The following is a 19,117-nucleotide window of genomic DNA, read 5'->3' as shown; positions in this document are numbered from 1 at the left end:
ATTAATAAAGTGCGGTCTGCTTTAGCAGGTACAAGGTTACAAAAGGAGGGATGAAAGGATGGTGAGGACCCAGTGTCCTATGGTGGAGGGAGACAAACTATCTAATAGATTTCTATCATGGGGAAATGTGAAACTAACCTTGTGATAACAATAGCCTTGTAAATCAGTAATTCTTCAATAAATGATTTTGGAAAAGAAAAAAGTCTGGTGAAAAGCTAAAATACAACATCTACTGGGACTCAGTGACATGTTTAACTAATTATAAGACAACCGCACATGTTTGACTAATTAGAAGACAATTCTGAAAGAGCTGTCTGTGATTCTGGGGCCTGACACTCACTACTGGCCTCTACCTCTCATACTTGGGCTGGGACTATTCTAAAAGTGTTTCACATTAGCAGTGGGAAGTAAGAAATATTTCCATGTTTCTATGAAAGCTACTGGAATCAAACAGTGAAAAGCATCATGGAAAAGATCAATAAATCAACTACACTGAGAACTTCTGATTATCAAAAGGCATCAAAACTGAAAAGACAAGCCTCAAACTAGGAAAAGACATCTGTAAACATATGACCAAAAATATTGCTCTAGAGAAAAAAATAAATAGCCCTTATAAATCATAAATGGACAGGTGGAGACTAGGAGCTTAAACTAGGTTCTTGAGTATTGTAACATATTGATCTGCCAAATATACCACCACTAGGTTCCCTTTAACAACTTAATTTAAAGATGGGTTTGGGGTGAGATAGTTTAATGGTTACAGAAACAGACTTTCATGTCTAATGCTCTGAGGTCCCAGGTTCAATCTGCCACACCAGCATAAGGCAGAGCTGAGCAGTGTTCTGGTAAAAAAAAAAATCAGTAATAAAAAAAAATTAAAGAAAGTTATTATAAAATTCAGTATAGCAGACACTTGGGGAGGAGGGAGACAATTTGAGGTGGGCAACAAGAAGGGGCTTCTGAGTTGGTTGGCAAAAAGTTCTACCTTTTTGCTCTAGATAATGATTATAAGGGTATAATTCACTTAGCTATAAGAAATAAAAAGTTGTTGGTATACGGAGGTCTGGTGGTGGGAATTGTGCGAAGCTGTACCCCTCTTATACTATGGTTTTGTCAATGTTTCCTTTTTATAAATAAAAATTAAAAAAAAGAAAGAAAGAAAAAGTTGTTGAACCAAGCCAGCAAGATAGCACACTTGGGTAATGTACTTGCTTTGTCACAGTGAAGGCCCAGTGATGATCCTCCCCCCCACCCCGCTACACACACACAGTGGCAGTGGGCACATTTGAATATAGATATCATTTCACATGAACAATGAAATACTAACTTTGCTGAGTATGGCAATGGTATGGTCATTATAATAGTGAATGTTCTTTAGAAATGCATGCTAGGGTGGACAAGATAGCTCACCTGAGAGGATGCCTGCCTTGTCATGTGAACAACCCAGGTTCAAGCCTAGACCCTACTATACTGGAGGAAGCTTCAATGCTGCGGTATCTTTCCCTCTCTTCTTCTGTTTGTCTCTGTTACTCTCTAGAAAAGTTTGTCTGGACTGGTTAAATATATACTGATATATATATATATAGAGAGAGAGTTAAAAATGGCTGAAAAGCATAATGAATTCTTCTCTCAAACGGTCCACACAAAAAATATACATATAAATGTGAGCATCTCTGCATGTGTTTTAAAAAAAAAAAAGCAAATGCTGCAAAATATTAGTGAGACAACTGAAGAATATATTCATTATATAATTCCTAAATTATTATGAAGTTTTGACATTTTGTTCAAAATAAAAACTGGGCAGCTAAGGAGGCAGCTCAGTGGTGGAGTGTTGGACTTGCACACATGGTGGGGGTCCCAGGTTTTATCCCTGGAACCACATATGCAGAGTGATGCTCTCATTCTTTCTCTAATTAAATAAAGAAAAAAATAAAGCCACAAGACTTATAAACTACTATGAAAAACTATGGGGGGGGGCAGTGGCGCACCAGGTTAAGTGCACATAGTACTAAGCACAATGATGCTGGTTCGAGCTCCCAGCTCCCCACCTTTGGGGGGGGGGTGGCTTCACAAATAGTGAAGCAGGTCTGCAGGTGTCTTTCTCTCCCCCTCTCAATTTCTCTCTGTCCTGCCCAAAAAGGATTGAAAAATGGCCACAGCAGCAGTGGATTCGTAGTACAGGTACCGAGCCCCAGTGATAACCCTGGAGACAAAAAGAAAAAGGAAAAAGAAAACAGAAAACTATCTGGTGTTATCTAGTAAAACTGATGTGTAGCTCCAATGAATCAGGAGTCCCACCTAGAAAAACTGTTTAAATCAACACACACACAACTGCATCTGTTATACCATCACAGTAAAAGCAATGACAAATTACACTGTACCTGAGACTGGAAATTGAAGCTTTACTTGAAAATAAATTCCCAAACAAAAATCTACTTCATAAAGTTCATCCCAATTTCCTTCAAATAGACAGTTCAGAGGCTGTGAAAGATTACTATGGTGGGGCAGCTTAAAACAAAACCAAAAAAATGAATGAAAAGCACAAAATATAACAAGGGAGAGCAGGGGGATCAATAAAAAAAAGTGATACTTCACTGTAAAATAATTCCTGAAATCTAAATATATCGGGTCTTCCCTTTTCTATTTTTCATTTAAAATGTGTGATTTACTTTTTAGCAATCAACATTCATTATTACCCTTTATTTTTGTTTATTTGTTTGTTTTTTCCAGAGCACTGAGTAGCTCTGGTTTATGGTGGTACAGGGGATTGAACCTAGGACTTTGGAGCCTCAGGCATGAGTCTCTTTGCATAACCATTATGCTATCTAGCCCTGCCCTCCTTTAATGTATTACCCTCTGAGCAAGCTGAAGAACACTAAGTTTTTAGTAAATCTGAAGAGGGCAAAGCATAGAAGACTAAAGAAAGAAAAGTCCACCAGATGTGAGTTAGACATCTTTACTGTCTCATTGCCCAAAGACTTGCATATAAACCCGAGAAGCTTTAATAAATAATGAACATTTTCAAATTACCACAAAATGCTAGCCTGTTAAACCTGCATTCCAACCACAGCCCCTGTTAGTAGGCACTGGGCTGAATTCTCAGAGCAAAGAATATTATTTCCAGGTGAGAAGTTCTGAGAGGATCCTCCCCATACTTTTGGCATTTATGGCTGCCCATCACCAGATGGCACAGCAAGCACTCAGAGGTTTCAGGAGATGCCCCCCACCCACCGCCCTGCTTCAGCTTTGGCATGCTTTAGTCTATGGTGACACCCCAGTGAGCACTCAAAACTGAGGCTGAATTTCATTTTCCATGCTTCTTTCTAGGGCTGTGTATCACTTTCCTGACATTCTAATTCTTTTCCCTTATAAAATAGCATGGACTTATGGAAATTTTTAAACAGGAAAGAAAGCTTCCAAAGAAAATGTCAAAGAAATGAAAATAAAACTGTGAGTGTTTATTCTTTAAAAGGGATTGCCTCAGGGCACTTGATATTAATATAGAACTTTGTACTAAGAGCTAGTTTAAACAGGCTTGATAGAGCCCAATTCCTTCAGGAACCACCAGTGCAAAATGAGTCAAGTTATCACCAGAAGATTTTTTTAAGGTAAAAAATGTGGAGGGTTTGTAGTTTACAAAGTTATTTCCAAAATCCAGCTTAATTTTTTTTTTTTTTACTAATTTTGAGACAGTTACTGAGTTTTAAAAGTACAGTTTGATTCAGGTGGAGTCCAAATGAACCTCCTTCAATCTATAATATGTGGAAGGTAGGTGAATATAAAAATTCCTCTAAGTGCTTGAAGGAGACATAATGCCTTGTTCTGTATTTAAGTCTTTCTTATCAGGGGGAGGAGAATTTTTCAGTAAATATGAGTAACATTCAATCAGATACATGGCCTCGCTCCCCCCAAAAAGATGAAAGATGGCATGTCCTCATACAACTTTCCTTCTGCTGCTGCTCATTTTCCAGATAGCAGAGAATGTGGCCTGTAGCTAGTGGAAAATCCCCAACATTGATGCCCTTTCGGGGTCAGGAAAGCCAGGGGATGAACAGACATAGTACCTCTAAAGGAAAGAAGAGAGCTTATGAAAAGTGAAATAGCAAGAAAAGGATTCTTGGTTATTTGACTTTTGTCTGTGAGTAGAGTATGTTCCCTCTGAATGTAGTTTGAGATAAAAACTTACAGATAATATGCTATACTTTGAGCAAATTATAAATACAGGACAGGCTGTTGTGTAATGCATTTTATGGTCACCACTGTAGCCCTGTTGATAATCACCAAAAGCACAGAAATTCTATTGCTCCTCCAATGAAGACAAGCAAAGAATTTGACCTAGAGGAGTAACTAGAAACAGGAGATCAAGGAACTTTTTATCAAGAATGTTACAAAGCTCTAGAGTAGGGCACCAAAGAAAAAACCCTGGGTGGAGGGTGAGGGTGAATGTTCAGCTTCATGGGGTGGGGGTGGGGTGGGGGGATAGGGGATGGGACACAGACTTTTGGTGGTGGGAATGGTGTTTATGTACACTCCTATCAATTTGCAGTCATATAAATCACTATTTAATTAATATGAGGGGAAAATTTGATTGAATATATACAGAATGTTACAAAGCTCTAGAGAAACCACATATTTTAAAAAATTTATTTTTATGAGAGGGACACACCGAAGCACTGCTGGTGTAAGGTGGTTATTGATAGGTGTATTGGTAGAAATCTATTGCTGAGCCCTCAGACATACAAGTCCTGTGCTATAACATGCTGAGTTGTCAAAGAGGAAAATAAACCATTCTGATCTATCTTGCTGGCCCAACAACTTCTTCTTCTTTTTTTTCCCATAATTGGGGGCTTTAAACATTCAACTTCACCAATTTGGGTAGGTTTTTCTTTTGGATACATAGAGACAGATAGACAGACAGACAGACAGACAGACAGACAGAGGGAGAGACCACAGTACCAGAGCTTCCTCTAGTGCCATTGTACCTCCCATGTAGTGTCAGGACTTGAACCTAGGCTGAGTTCAAGGCAGGGCACATTTTATACCTCTTGGGTACAGGAAACAATATGTTTAAATCAAAAGGAAGATGATGAAAAAGGTATTTCTTACCTTTTGAAAGTTCTCCTTCCAAAAGTCTTCTACAACTATGATTCCGTGTAAACCCCAGTCATATAATTTCTCTCTACTGACCTTGAAATAAAAACAAAATATATGAATGGCAAGGAAGAGAATTATGTTTTCATTTTTCCAGTTTCCAAAAGAACTATATTATGCATATGATGATCACAGAAGTCTTGGAACATACACATATAAACTGTGCAGCATAAGCAAAAAGACAGTAAGAATGACAATGGAAAATGGTTTGGGTATACATAGTTTTTTATCTTTTTCTTTAATATTTTATTTATTGGGTAGAAACAGAGAAATCAAGAGCGGGGGGAGGGAGATAGGGAGGGGGAGAGAGAGAGAGAAAGAGAGAGAGAGAGAGAGAAACACAGATACACCTACAGCAGTGCTTCACCACTTGTGAAGCTCTGCCCTGCAGGTGGGTACTAGGAGCGTGAACCCAGGTCCTTGCACACTGTAATGTGCATGCTCAACTACTGGGTGTGCTGCCTGGCCCTGCATATATAATTTTTAAAAATAATTTGCCAAGAGGGGCTGGGAGGTGGCTCACCCAGTAAAGTGCACACTTCTCCATGTTTGCAGACCCAGGTCTGAGCCCCTGGTTACATGAGAACACCTACATGAAGGTGGTTTCATGAATCACCTATGGAGGAGTGATGTGGTGCCACTCTTTCTCTATCTCTTTGTTTTCTTTCTGTCTATATCTCTCTTCTTCTCTGTCTCTCAATACTTTAAGAAAAAAAAAAGAGTCTCCTGGGAGCTGAGAAATTATGCAGGTGCACAGATGTACTACTAAGCTTCATGGCAAAAGAAAAAATTAATATGCCATAAATTATAAATTTATATTTCAAACTTTCACAATTTCAAGAAGAAAAATGTTGGTTATCATTTGTTGATCTGAGAAATTCCTGAAAGTCAGACATAGAGCAAAAGGTTCTTTACATTATACCTAGCATATAACAGTCAACCAAGTCAACTTGATAAGTTGAAAATCACTCAGTCAAAAAAAAAAAAAAAGAAAGAAAGAAAGAAAAGAAAAAGAAAATCATTAAGACACTTGTAGGGATTTAAAAAAATATATAGGTGAACCTGAGGCCCAAAAGGTAACTTCAATAGATGTGATTCAAACTCTGCCACCACATGAGAACACCAAGAACAGCTCCAGGGACCCAACAAGAGGTACTGCATGGCTGGTGGAACACTACTTTGGTGTCTCGCCCTCTCTGTCTCTAAAAATTTAGAATAGTAATTAGGTCAGGAAGTGAACTCAGCACTAGACTCCTTCCCTGGCATAGTCTAACAATATATCGGTGGACCCAATGAAGATGCTGTTGGTTTTCATACGACCTCCCCAAAATAAAATCTATCATTTAAAAAAATTATCTTTATTTACTGTATAGAGACAGCCAGAATTTTAGAGAAAGGGTGAGATAGAGAAGAAGAGAGAAAAAGAGACACCTGCAGCCCTGCTTCAACACTCGTGGAGCTTCTCCCCTACAAGTGGGACAATCTCAACATTTTTACTGAGATATTGCCTTCTGATGCAAAATCCTTTTTCAACAACCCATGAATTAAGCCCTAGGAGAAGAGATTATTTTGTGGTTGAAATATGCTTGATTAACTGACTTTGTTGAAACATTTTTTTGATAAAGTATTCAGCTTTCTTGGGGGAAAAATGTGGTTGCAGGGGCTGGGTGGTGGTGCACCTGGTTAAGTGCATGTATTACAATGTGCAAAGACCCGGGTTTGAGCCCCCGGTCCCCACCTGCAGGGGGAAAGCTTTACAAGTGGTGACGCAGGGCTGCAGGTGTCTCTCTGTCTCTCTCCCTATCACCTCTTTCCCTCTTGATTTCTGGTTGTCTCTATCCAATAAATAATGATAATAATAAATTTTAAAAAATTAAAAAACTTTTTAAAAAAGTAGCTCTAGTATCCATTGGTCCTACTTGTAGCAAAGGACGTTATTATTCTACATGACAGTATTTTTTAAATCTGAAAGCAGTTATTATTTTCATCCTACTTTTTATAACAATTTAACTATGTATAACATTCTGGCTTAAAAATATCAAATTGAAAAGCTTCTGCACATCCAAAGAAACTATTAAACAAACAAAGATACCCCTCACAGAATGGGAGAAGATCTTCACATGCCATACATCAGACAAGAAACTAATCACCAAAATATATAAAGAGCTCAGCAAACTTAGCAACAAAAAAGCAAATGACCCCATCCAAAAATGGACAGAGGATATGAACAAAACATTCACCTCAGAGGAGATCCAGAAGGCTAACAAACATATGAAAAACCGCTCTAGGTCACTGATTGTCAGAGAAATGCAAATTAAGGCAACACTGAGATACCACCTCACTCCTGTAAGAATGGCATACATCAAAAAGGACAGCAGCAACAAATGCTGGAGAGGCTGTGGGGACAGAGGAACCCTTTTGCATTGCTGGTGGGAATGTAAATTGGTCCAGCCTCTGTGGAGAGCAGTCTGGAAAACTCTCAGAAGGCTAGACATGGATCTTCCATATGATCCAGTAATTCCTCTCCTGGGGTTATACCCCAAGGACTCCATAACACCCAACCAAAAGGAGGTGTGTACTCCTATGTTCATAGCAGCACAATTCATAATAGCTAAAACCTGGAAGCAACCCAGGTGCCCAACAACAGATGAGTGGCTGAGAAAGCTGTGGTATATATACACAATGGAATACTATACAGCTATTAAGAACAATGAACCCACCTTCTCTGACCCATCTTGGACAGAGCTAGAAGGAATTATGTTAAGTGAGCAAAGTCAGAAAGATAAAGATGAGTATGGGATGATCCCACTCATCAACAGAAGTTGAGAAAGAAGATCAGAAATGGAAACTAAAAGTAGGATCTGACTAAATTGAAAGTAGGACACCAAAGTAAAAACCCTGTGGTGAGGGGTAGACATGCAGCTTCCTGGGCCGGTGGGGGGGTGGGAAGGGACACAATCTTTTGGTGGTGGGAATGGTGTTTATGTACACTCCTAGTAAAGTGTAGTCATATAAATCACTAGTTAATTAATATGAGAGGGGGAAATTAATTGTATGTCTTGAAGTTTTTAAAACACAGACTGAGTCTTTTTAATACATAGGCTGTGTATTTGATATACGGACTCTCTCAAAAGCCTAGACCAAGTAGATCAGAAGCAACCAATGGCACAGCTACATACAAGATACTGGGTACTATACAGCAAAACCTAACAAAAGGACTTTTCAAAGTTAACCCAATTACCAAATAATGTGATGATAACATTAACTATCCATTGTCTTTTTGAACCCTAAGACAACAGGAACCTCACATCTCCACTATAGAGCCTATATTTCCCCCAGTCCTGGAACCTTAGGATAGGGCCCACTTTCCTTCATGCCTCTCCCAATCCATATCAAATAATATTGCATCTGCTGATCACAACCTAATCAACACAACGATTGCCACCTCAACATGCTTCAGCTCAGACTGTGCCCAGAGACTTCACGTGTGGAACGACAACCCTTCAGCTTCATTACTTGGGTGAGACCTTTCCTTTCATAGTATTCTCTTAATTCCATTCCAGGTGGTTCACTTCCTAACAAAGTCCCAAAACCTAGATACAGACCAGGTTCTGTGAGACAGAGCATATGTTCACATGTATCCATAAACTAGGGCAAAATATATACCTGAAAGCAGAAGTACACTAGAGTTTGCAGTGAGTACCCCCCCCCCAACACTTCCTCTCCACTATTCCAACCTTTGGGTCCATGATTCTTCAACAATTTGTTTGGCTTTGTATGTTAACTCTCTTTTCAGCCACCAGGTTCCAGATGCCATCAGGATGCCGGCCAGGCTTCCCTGGACTGAAGACCCCACCAATGTGTCCTGGAGCTCCACTTCCCCAGAGACACACCCTACTAGGGAAAGAGAGAGGCAGACTGGGAGTATGGACTGACCAAACGTCCATGTTCAGCAGGGAAGCAATTACAGAAGCCAGACCTTCCACCTTCTGCAACCCACAATAACCCTGGGTCCATGCTCCCAGAGGGATAGAGAATGGGAAAGCTATCAGGGGAGGGGATGGGATATGGAGATCAGGTGGTAGGAATTGTGTGTTGTACCCCTCCTACCCTATGGTTTTGTTAATCTATCCTTTCTTAAATAAAAAATAAATTAAAAAAAAATTTTCACATGAATTATCACTATTTTACATAGCAAGTCTGTATGGGGGTTGGCAAAGATCATAAGGAAACATTTGGAGGTTAACTGACTTGTCTAAAGTTACAGTTATAATGAACTCAGTGAGGGTTAAAACATTTCAGGCTCTTACAAGTTCTATTCTTCTATTTGGCCCAACTTCTTTTTTTTTAAAGAATGTATCTTTTTTATTATTTAGAGAATATCCTTATAAATAGATACACACCCACTCAATTTAGAATAGTGGAATTACCAAAATTAACATAATAGCTTTAACATTTTAAAGGTAATTTATCGCAAAGCGCAAGGACTGGCGTAAGGATACCAGTTTGAGCCCCTGGCTCCCCACCTGCAGGAGAGTCGCTTCACAGGCAGTGAAGCAGGTCTGCAGGTGTCTATCTTTCTCTTCCCCACATCTTCCCCTCCTCTCTCCATTACTCTCTGTCCTATCCAACAATGATGACATCAACAATAATAACCACAACAACAATAAAAACAAGGGCAACAAAAAGGAAATAAAAAAATATTTTTAAATCACAGAATGAGTCTTTTTAATACATAGGCTGAGTCTTTGATATGTTGACTCTCTTAAAAGCTTAGACCAGGAAGAACAGAAGCAACCGGTGGCACAGCTATACACAAACAATGTCAAAGGACATAAATTATGGTGATGTTGTGTATGATATAGCAAATCCTAACAAAGGAATATTTCAAAGTTAACCCAATTGCCAAATAATGTGATTATAGCAATAACTATTTATTATCTTCTTAAACCCTAAGACAGCAGGAACCTCCCACTTCCTCTATAGAGCCTATATTTCCCCCAATCCTGGAACCTCTAGGGTGGGGCTCACTTTCCTGCATGCTTCTCTCAATTCATACCAAATGATATTGCATCTGCCAATCCCAACCTAATCAATGCAATGAGTACCACCTCAGCATGCTTCACTTCAGATTGTGTCCAGAGACGTCAGGCATGGAATGTCAGTCACCCCTTCACCCTCATTACTCGGGTGAGACCTTTCCTTTCATAGTATTCTCAAATTCCATTCCAGGAGGTTCATTTCGTAACCAAATCCCAAAACCTAGATATATACCAGGTCCCATAAGATAGAGCATATGTTCATATGCATCCATAAATTAGGGCAAAATATATACCTGAAGGCAAAAACACATAAGTCTGTAGTCAGTATCAAGTTCATAATGAAATAGTGTCTACTTAGACTTAGATATCCTCCTCACCTACTTCCTATTACAGTTCTCTCACTCACTCCAAAGCTAACCTCATCAAAGCAAGGACTGCAAAAGCTAAATAAGGGCAAGAGACTGGCATACTTTAACCATGACTCTTTTAGTCAGTCAGGCCATTCCATCAGCTGGGGCCCCAATCAGGGAGTCCTGAGATTCCCAAACAGACTTGATGGGCCTAGAACTCGAATAAATCCCTCTCTCCATTGTTTCCGGTCATCTCTATCAGGAACAACAAAATAGACCCCTTTGTGGGCCCCCATAGGACCTTGCCCTCAACTTGGATCAACAATGGTAGAGAATGTTCCATCCTCCGAAGGGAGGCTGGACAACATTCTCTATGCTACACCTGAGGAAGATGGGTCCTGATATTGAGGCAGCTTGGAACGTTCCTACTTATGACCACAGAATGTGAACTCAGATCTACAGGGATGCAGAGGTCACATAGGCTCCCAAGCTGAATATAGGCCCCAGATCACATCAAATCGATGGGATTTACAATCAACAATATTTATACACCTTTTCCATATTTGGGAGCTACTCTCTTCCCTGATCCAGCTTTCTGGTCCTTCTGCCAGCCATGACATCATCTCCCCAGACAATAATTAGGATCCACCTGCATATCAGATTTCAGGCTGAGGCAAAATAAACAAATAAACAAAAACACTAGTATAGCCATAGGCCCTTTGGAATATAATTGAAATATGCCTACTAGCTACCTATAAAATGAAGGACCCCCCCCCAACTCTTCATCTCCACTATTCCAGCTTTTAGGTTTACGATTGGTCAACAATTTGTTTGGCTTTGTATGTTAACTCCCTTTTCAACCACCAGGTTCCAGTTGTTAGCATGATGCCAACCAGACTTCCCTGGACAGACAACCCTACCAATGTGCCTGGAGCTCTGCCTCCCCAGAGCCCTTCCCCACTAGGGAAAGAGAGAGACAAGCTGGGACTATGGATCGACCTATCAGTGCCCATGTTCAACGGGGAAGTAATTACAGAAGCCAGACCTTCAACCTTCTGCATCCCACAATGACCTTGGGTCCATACTCCCAGAGGGTTAAAGAATAGGAAAGCTATCAGGGGAGGGGATGGGATACAGAGTTCTGGTGGTGGGAACTGTGTGAAGTTGTAGCCCGCTTATCTTATGGTTTTGTCAATGTTTCCTTTTTATAAATAAATTTTTTTTTAATCTTTAAAAAGGCAATTTATTCATTCTTTAAAGAAACGATTAATTAAACAGGTGGGGAGAGAGAGAGAGAGACAGAGAGAGATAGACAGAGAGAACCACAGCATTACTCAGGTACATGTACTGCTAGGGTTTGAACTTAAGACCTCATGTCTGAGAGTCCAGCAGTTTATCTGCTGCACCACCTTTTAGATCACTCATTCCTTTTTTTCATTGCTACCAGGGTTATCACTGGGGCTCCATGCCTGTAAGACAAACCCACTAGTCCCCATTCCTTTTTTTTTTTTTTCCTTTTATAGGACAGAGAAAATTTGAGGGAAGGGGAGATAGAGGGGAAGAAAGAAAGAGATGTTTGTAACACTGCTTCACCATTCGTGAAGTTTCCCTACTGCAAGTGGGGACTGGAAGTTTAAACCTGGACCTCTGTTCACAGTAAGTAATGAGTCTGTGCTCAACCATACTCTTAATGCTGTATTTACTTCCAGAAGGTAGTAATGAATGATAGTTTTTTATCAGCCATTTTTGAAAATAGCTATAGGACTTAATTGTCTTATATATTTTTCATTCATAGAGTTTTCCCTAACAAAGCCTAATTTGTACAGAAGAAACAGTTCAACATTAAAATCATATATAAATAATAGTAAGAGAGGAAAAATATGTTTCCCTCTACTCTCGGGTTCTGGGCAGGTACTTCCCTGAATAAAAGACAGATTAACAGGAGAAAAACAAATAAGGTTTAATAACATGTATACTTCCTGTATGTATAGGGATATCTAGGAAAACAGAATTGTTCCCCGCTTGGCTCTTATAAATAAGATTCTCCAACCCAGGTGGTAGTGCACCGGGTTAAACGGACATAGTACGAAGCACAAGGACCTGGGTTTGAGCCCCCACTCCCCCCTGCAGGAGGGACACTTCACAAGTAGTAAAGTAGGTCTACAGGTATCTATATTTCTCTCCTGCTCTCTATCTTCCCCCCCTCTCTCAATTTCTCTGTCCTATCAACTAAAATGGCCACCAGGAATAGAGGATTCATAGTGCCAGCACAGAGCCCTAGAGATAACCATGAAAGCAAAAAAAAATCTCAGACCCATTGGCAGGCATATCATGTTTATAGTACTATCCTCTGTATATTACATTTCTGAGAGGAAAGCTTTAAAGTACTTTTAATCCAAATACTACTAAAGAGAAGAAAGTATGTAAATAAGTAAATGGCTTGTCCAAAGTTGGGACATTCACTGAAAAAAAATTGAAGCTGTGAAATAGGAATGAAAACACTAAAACAGTATCAGAAAATCTCTCTCAATCACCGATGTTTCTTTTGCTTTATTGCAGCAAAATAAATGTAACAATGAAATTGCATTTTAAGACACACAATTCAGTGGCACTTAGTACAGTCATAATGTTATGCACCCATCACCATTATCCATTTCCAGAACCTTTTCATTATCTCAAACAGATACACTAATGTTTTACATCTAATAAAAAACAAAGTTAATTGTTTTGTTCTGGCTTAATCTAGGTACAAAAATTCTTTCCACTGACATAAAAAAATAAGAACACAGTTCACATTTGCATGCTACTATTGGTTGTGGATATAAAAGATCTTCTGTAACACAAGCTATAGTATATAAGATAAAGATGACTATTACTCTTGGGGCAGCTATACATGCAACTCAACCTGCAGCAGCTAAGTCCACCCTACTGGTCCCATCCATTTACTGTTAAAACTGTAACAGACTGAGATAATTATTAATTGTTTTTATAACCCAGGGCAAGCAAATGTGATTCACTGTTCCTGAGCTGGGGCTGAAGCAATCACAGAAACATTAACTATCTGTCTCCAGGGATACTATAAAAAAAAAAAACCATGCTAGAAATAGCTTACAGGAAGTTACCACCAAGGTCCCACCAACAACTGAGGTTGATTTGCGAGTCCAAACATAATCCTGTCACAAGGAATGCAGAGAGTTTGGTTCCAAGCCCTCAGTCTCATTCTTGTGACTGTACTGGTTCTCCTCCTGTGGGGGTATAACTATCTTAGTAACAGGGTCCCTGTCACTATAAGCTTTCTAGAACCTTACAATCTACAGCCTGATTTGCTCTTTCCAGTTTTCCAAGGGACTCCATCTAAAATCCCAAATTCACATACCACAACCCTAAGAGAGTCAAGTCTAATCAGTTGTTCTCAAAAATCTAAAACCCTTTTGTTGAAATACAAGATTGCTGACCACAATCCTCATTGTCTGCTCAGAATGGGCTTGGGTTTGAGAATTTGCATTTCTAATAGATGATCACACTTGGAGAACTGCAAGTACAGCTTTATAGACTGAATTGTGTCCTTTAAAATTCATATGATAAAAGGCCTAACCCATGATGTGACTATGGAGACGGAGCTTTTAAAGAGGTCACTGATGTTAAGTGAAGCCATAATAATTTATCGTAGGGTTCTAATAGGGCTCATGTCATTATAAGAAAAGGATCAGTCAACAAGGATGTGTGTGCACAGTGAAAAGAGCATGTGAGGACAGAGTGAGGAAGGTGGTCATCCTCAAGTCAGAGTGAGAGAGACCTCAGGAGAAACCAACTCTGCAGATATCTTGAACTTTTAGTCTCTACAACTCTAAGAAAGTAAGTTTCTTTTTTTGCCTCCAGGGTTATTGCTGGGGCTTAGTGCCTACACTATGAATCCACTGCTCCTGTGGCTGGTTTTTCCATTGTTGTTGTTATTGCTGTTGGATAGGACAGAGAGACAGAGAAGAGGGGAGAGAAATATAGACACCTGCAGATCTGCTTCACCGCTTGTGAAGCAACACCCCTGCAGGTGGGGAGCTTGTGGCTGAGATATCAGTATCATTCATGTTGCTTGCCATCAAGCTGAGGCCTGAAGGGTGGAAGAAAGGAGCAGTCACTGAGAGCCCCAAGAAAAGCATTCCCAGCAGGGAGAACTGCACTCCCCAAAGTCCCCAACAAGGAAATTGAGGCCAACTCCAGGACTGGAGAAAGTGCTGAGGGTCAGAGCACAGGCTGTGATAAGGAACACCCAAACAGTTAATGATCCATAACTACTGGCTTTGGGAGTAGAGTTCTATGCAAATATAAAATAAGGTATCTTAAATTTTCTTTGGGTGGTATTCAAATTATCATGCATTCTGAGAATACTGCCATTAGTGGAAGAAAGTTCAGAACTGAGGCACACATAGTAGAGAAAAACATCTCAATTTATTGAAGTTCATCTGTATGTACAAATGAATCTCAGTCTATTGTAAGATTTGCAAAATAAAACTAAGCAGTAAACCTATCCATAGGGATGCAAGACTAAGGGTAATCTCAGCTGAATAGGTATAACTTACCTGGGCAAATATAATGGCTTGTTGTGGATAATAAACAGAGGCAGCTAATCCCATGAAACCAGGTGGATATATCAGCTTCTTTATTTTTGAACCTATTTTTTAAAAAAGATATAGATCAGATGATTCATCTTCTGTATCATGCCCATTTACCTTATACAAATAACACTGAGAAAGACTTTGTTGGTTCCAGACTGACAGAGAACATGCCTAATAATATCCACCAAGGAGAAGCATCACATTTTCAACACTTTCTTGAGATGTAATTCACACAAACTTTTGCATATATAATTCAGTGACTTTTACTGTATTCACAGAAATATGAACCATCAACACAGTCAAGTTTAGAACAAGATCATCACCACAAAAAGAAACCCCACATCCATTAGCAGTCACCCCCCACCCCCATTCCTTTATCACCTCCAGTCTAGGGAATAATTAAGCTATTCTTTATCTCTTTGGATTCACTTTTCTGGCCAGTTCACATAAATGCAGTGATATAGCATGTAATCTTTTGTGACTGGTTTCTTTCTTTTAGTAAGTTTTATTATTTATTTATTGGATAGAGACAGACAGAAACTGAGATGGATGGGAGAGAAAGATGCCACTCATGAACCACCCCCCCCACACACACACACACAAGTGGGGACTAGGGACTTGAATCTAGGTGCTTGTGCTCAACTAAGCCACCACTTAGTGCCATGACTGGCTTTTTTCATCAGTACAATGTTTTTAAGGATATCACCATTTCTATAGGAGTAGAAAATAGACTATTTTGAAAAAAACAACACACACATTATCTTGGATTCTAAGGTTTATGTTCTTTTATAGTAAATATTAATATTAATTATTGAGCACAAAGGCCAGGGAGATACACAGAGCTAACATACCAGACTTTCACATCTGAGGTCCCAGAAGTAGGTTTGATCCATATACTAGAGCTAAGCAATGCTCTCTCATGAAAATAGATATGTAAAAAAATTTTAATAAGTAAATATGAAATACAAGTATGCCTATACCATCCAATCTAATTTGCACTGCTATAGGAATGTAATTGGTTCAATCCCTATGGAAGACAGTCAGGGACTTACCTCTCTTATGACCCAGCAATCCTTCTCCTAGGGATCTATTCAAACAAAATAAAAACACCTGTCCAAAGAGATCTATGTATTCTATTTCTATGCTCAAAGCAGCACTATTTGTAATAGTCCAAACATGGAAGCAACCTAGATGCCCAGCAACAGATGAGTAGTTAAGAAAGTTGTGGTGTATGTACACAATGGAATACCATCAGGTATTAAAAATGACAAAATTATCTCTTTTGCCTTATCTTGGATAGAACTTGAAAAAATCATGTTGAGATAAACTAGAAGGAGGGTGAATACCAGCTCATCTCACTTAAGAAACAAGGAGGTAAAAGCAAAACACAGAGTGAAATGTAGACCTGATGTGGCCTCCTACAGCAAAGCCAAAGTCATAGGGCTAGGGGGAGGCTGAGAGGGCACTGAGGTCCCAATGTACAATGTTGGAGGAGAACCTAAGTCGGAGGTGGGGTTGGCATGCTCACAGTGTACTGCTTTGCCATGTGTATGACACAGGTTCTAGCCCAGGCCCCACCGCACTGAAGAATGCTTCAGAGCTGTGGTCTCTTTTACGCTCTCTGCCTCTTTGACTCTATCTAAAAGGTAAATTTAAAATAATAATAATAAAGCATGTTATAATACAGATGTCTGCTAATTTTTATGTTAATAATTAAATGTTACTTTGAATTCAAAAATATAATAGGGGGCTCACACATTACCATGCAAAAGGACCTGGGCTTAAGCCCCTATCCCCATATGCAGGGAGGATGCTTCATGAGTGGTAAAAAATGTCTGAAGGCCTTCCTCTTATCATTTTTCTCTCTCTACCTCCCTCTCCCCTCTCAATTTCTCTCTTTCCTATTAAATATTAATGAAAGGGGAAAAAAAGAGGAAAGAATGGCTGCCAGAAGTGGTAGATTTGTAGTGCTGGCACCCTGATGGCAGTGAAATAATAATATAATATAATATAATATAATATAATATAATATAATATAATATAATATAATATCCTGTACCAAGGACCACCCGAGGCCACCCTGCTGTTGCCAGCATTGGGAACCTTCCATCCAGCTATGTACCTACCAAACTACTCATTTTGCTTTATGACACCTACTCCCACATTCTCAACTCAGACCAGTCTAACTCAGCATCCATAGGAAAAGAGTTATTGTTGAGTATGTTCATGTGAGTGAGCATACAGGTATGTACTGTTTTGATAAGGAACTAAAGTTTTCTGTTATTTTAATACTATCAAGACATCACAGGAAAAGAAAAACAAGAAGAACAAATATGCAAGCAAACAAAACAAAAGAATACGTCAATGCCCACCACCACCACACACACCCAAAAGCTGTGTCCTAATGCTGCTATTCTGCCCAGGAAAGCACTGTCCTAAATCTTGCTCATATGGTAATCTCAGTGATTATGTGGGCATAAACACTTAATGGCACAGGAAGCTCTGTGTGCTCATGTATATACACATGCAAGCACGCAGGGGACTGGAAGCTTTCTTTAGGACTGTAAGACACCCCCTTTGTGTGCTAACCTTGAAGAAAATATCATCTCCTTGACTCCCCACATTACTGACTTTACAACAGTAGCCAAAATTCTAACAGCACGGTCTTGGGGTCTTCATAAACTACAAACACTATCTAAATAAGATAGAAATGTTTTTCTGGACAGCTTTGCAGAAAAGAGGAGGAACAGGTCTGGGGAAGCAAAGTTGGCTCAACTATTTTGCAAGCTGATTACTAAAAGTGAACTCTTAGTTTTTAAATACAGCATCAGGGAATGAACACAGGTATGTGTTCATGTGTATGTGTATGTATATCATCACTGAGAAGTCCCTCAGGCCCAATTTTAATATATATGTATATCTATTTTATTTAGAGGGGGACAGGACAGAAATACCTAAGCATCATTCCATCATCCATAGAGCTCTCCCTCAGCTGCCATCCCTGTTGTTCCCATGTGGCACCTGGCTGGAGCCCAGGGTCTTACACATGGCACAGATATTCACTTTAGCTGAAATCTACATTTAATTCTACATATGTTCTAACAGGATACAACAGGAATTCATTCCACAATTAGGAAAGAGCTCTAAATAACAGTGAAGGCAGGTATATAAAAGTTTTCTTTTTTTTTTTTTAAACTGAGGGAGTGTGAACCAAACTAGTCTCCGTAGTTCTCATTCAGGGGAATCAGAATATAGGGTTCATAAACTATTTTAGGAAACATTGTAAAGTCTGAATTTCATAACATGAACATTTATGATGAGTGAAACTTCAAATAGTATACAACAAATTCATCTCATTAGACTGAAGTATTTTATCATCCTTTACATACCATGAATGTTTTATAATCTAGCAGTGTAGTGTAGTAATATTTTAGGTTGATATTTGTTAGCTTCTAAGTAAAATTTTTTTTAGTTTTTAAGTAACTTGAAGGGATCTGTTTATTTATTTATATAGTAACTTTAAGGTCATTATATCATCACTGACTAAAGTTACGCCACATAAGTTAACAAAATCCTAATGATATTACTAGCTTGATCTTAATAGTGAAACATTGACAAATATTTTTCTCAGGAATGACAGACTTTGTTTAAGAAAAGTTCACTCTTCCTATGTCAAAAGATGACAGTGATTTGATTCAATAAATGTACCTACTAAAGACAACTACTTTTTTTAACCAAGAGTATACAACTTTATTTTTTATAATATTTATATATGTAAAATCAAGTATACTAAGAAGATGGCCATATAACAACATATATATTAATAAGACTATATTCTGGAACTTGAAAACTGATAAATGAAAAGAACCAAGTATGTATTTACCTATTCCTTATGAATTGTGTTTTATTATCTCCACTTTACTTAGTTTAAATTTAGTCATTATTTTTATTGTCAAACAAT

General features: G+C 38.9%; 1 protein-coding gene across 3 annotated transcripts in view; it reads right to left on the bottom strand.

The window, feature by feature from the left end:
• Positions 1 to 19,117, bottom strand: part of APOO (apolipoprotein O) — an 80,998-nt gene that overhangs the window by 14,164 nt on the left and 47,717 nt on the right. For all 3 annotated transcript variants that reach the window (XM_060182853.1, XM_060182852.1, XM_016192930.2), the window contains 2 exons: positions 15,121 to 15,212; positions 5,107 to 5,187 (listed from right to left, as the gene is read on the bottom strand). In XM_060182853.1, coding sequence (XP_060038836.1) covers positions 5,107 to 5,187; positions 15,121 to 15,212 — 173 coding nt within the window. The remainder of the gene's footprint in view (positions 1 to 5,106; positions 5,188 to 15,120; positions 15,213 to 19,117) is intronic.

Source organism: Erinaceus europaeus, chromosome X, assembly GCF_950295315.1.
Source record: "Erinaceus europaeus chromosome X, mEriEur2.1, whole genome shotgun sequence".
In the NCBI taxonomy this organism is placed as follows: domain Eukaryota; kingdom Metazoa; phylum Chordata; class Mammalia; order Eulipotyphla; family Erinaceidae; genus Erinaceus; species Erinaceus europaeus.
This window is presented reverse-complemented; position numbering and strand designations above follow the sequence as displayed.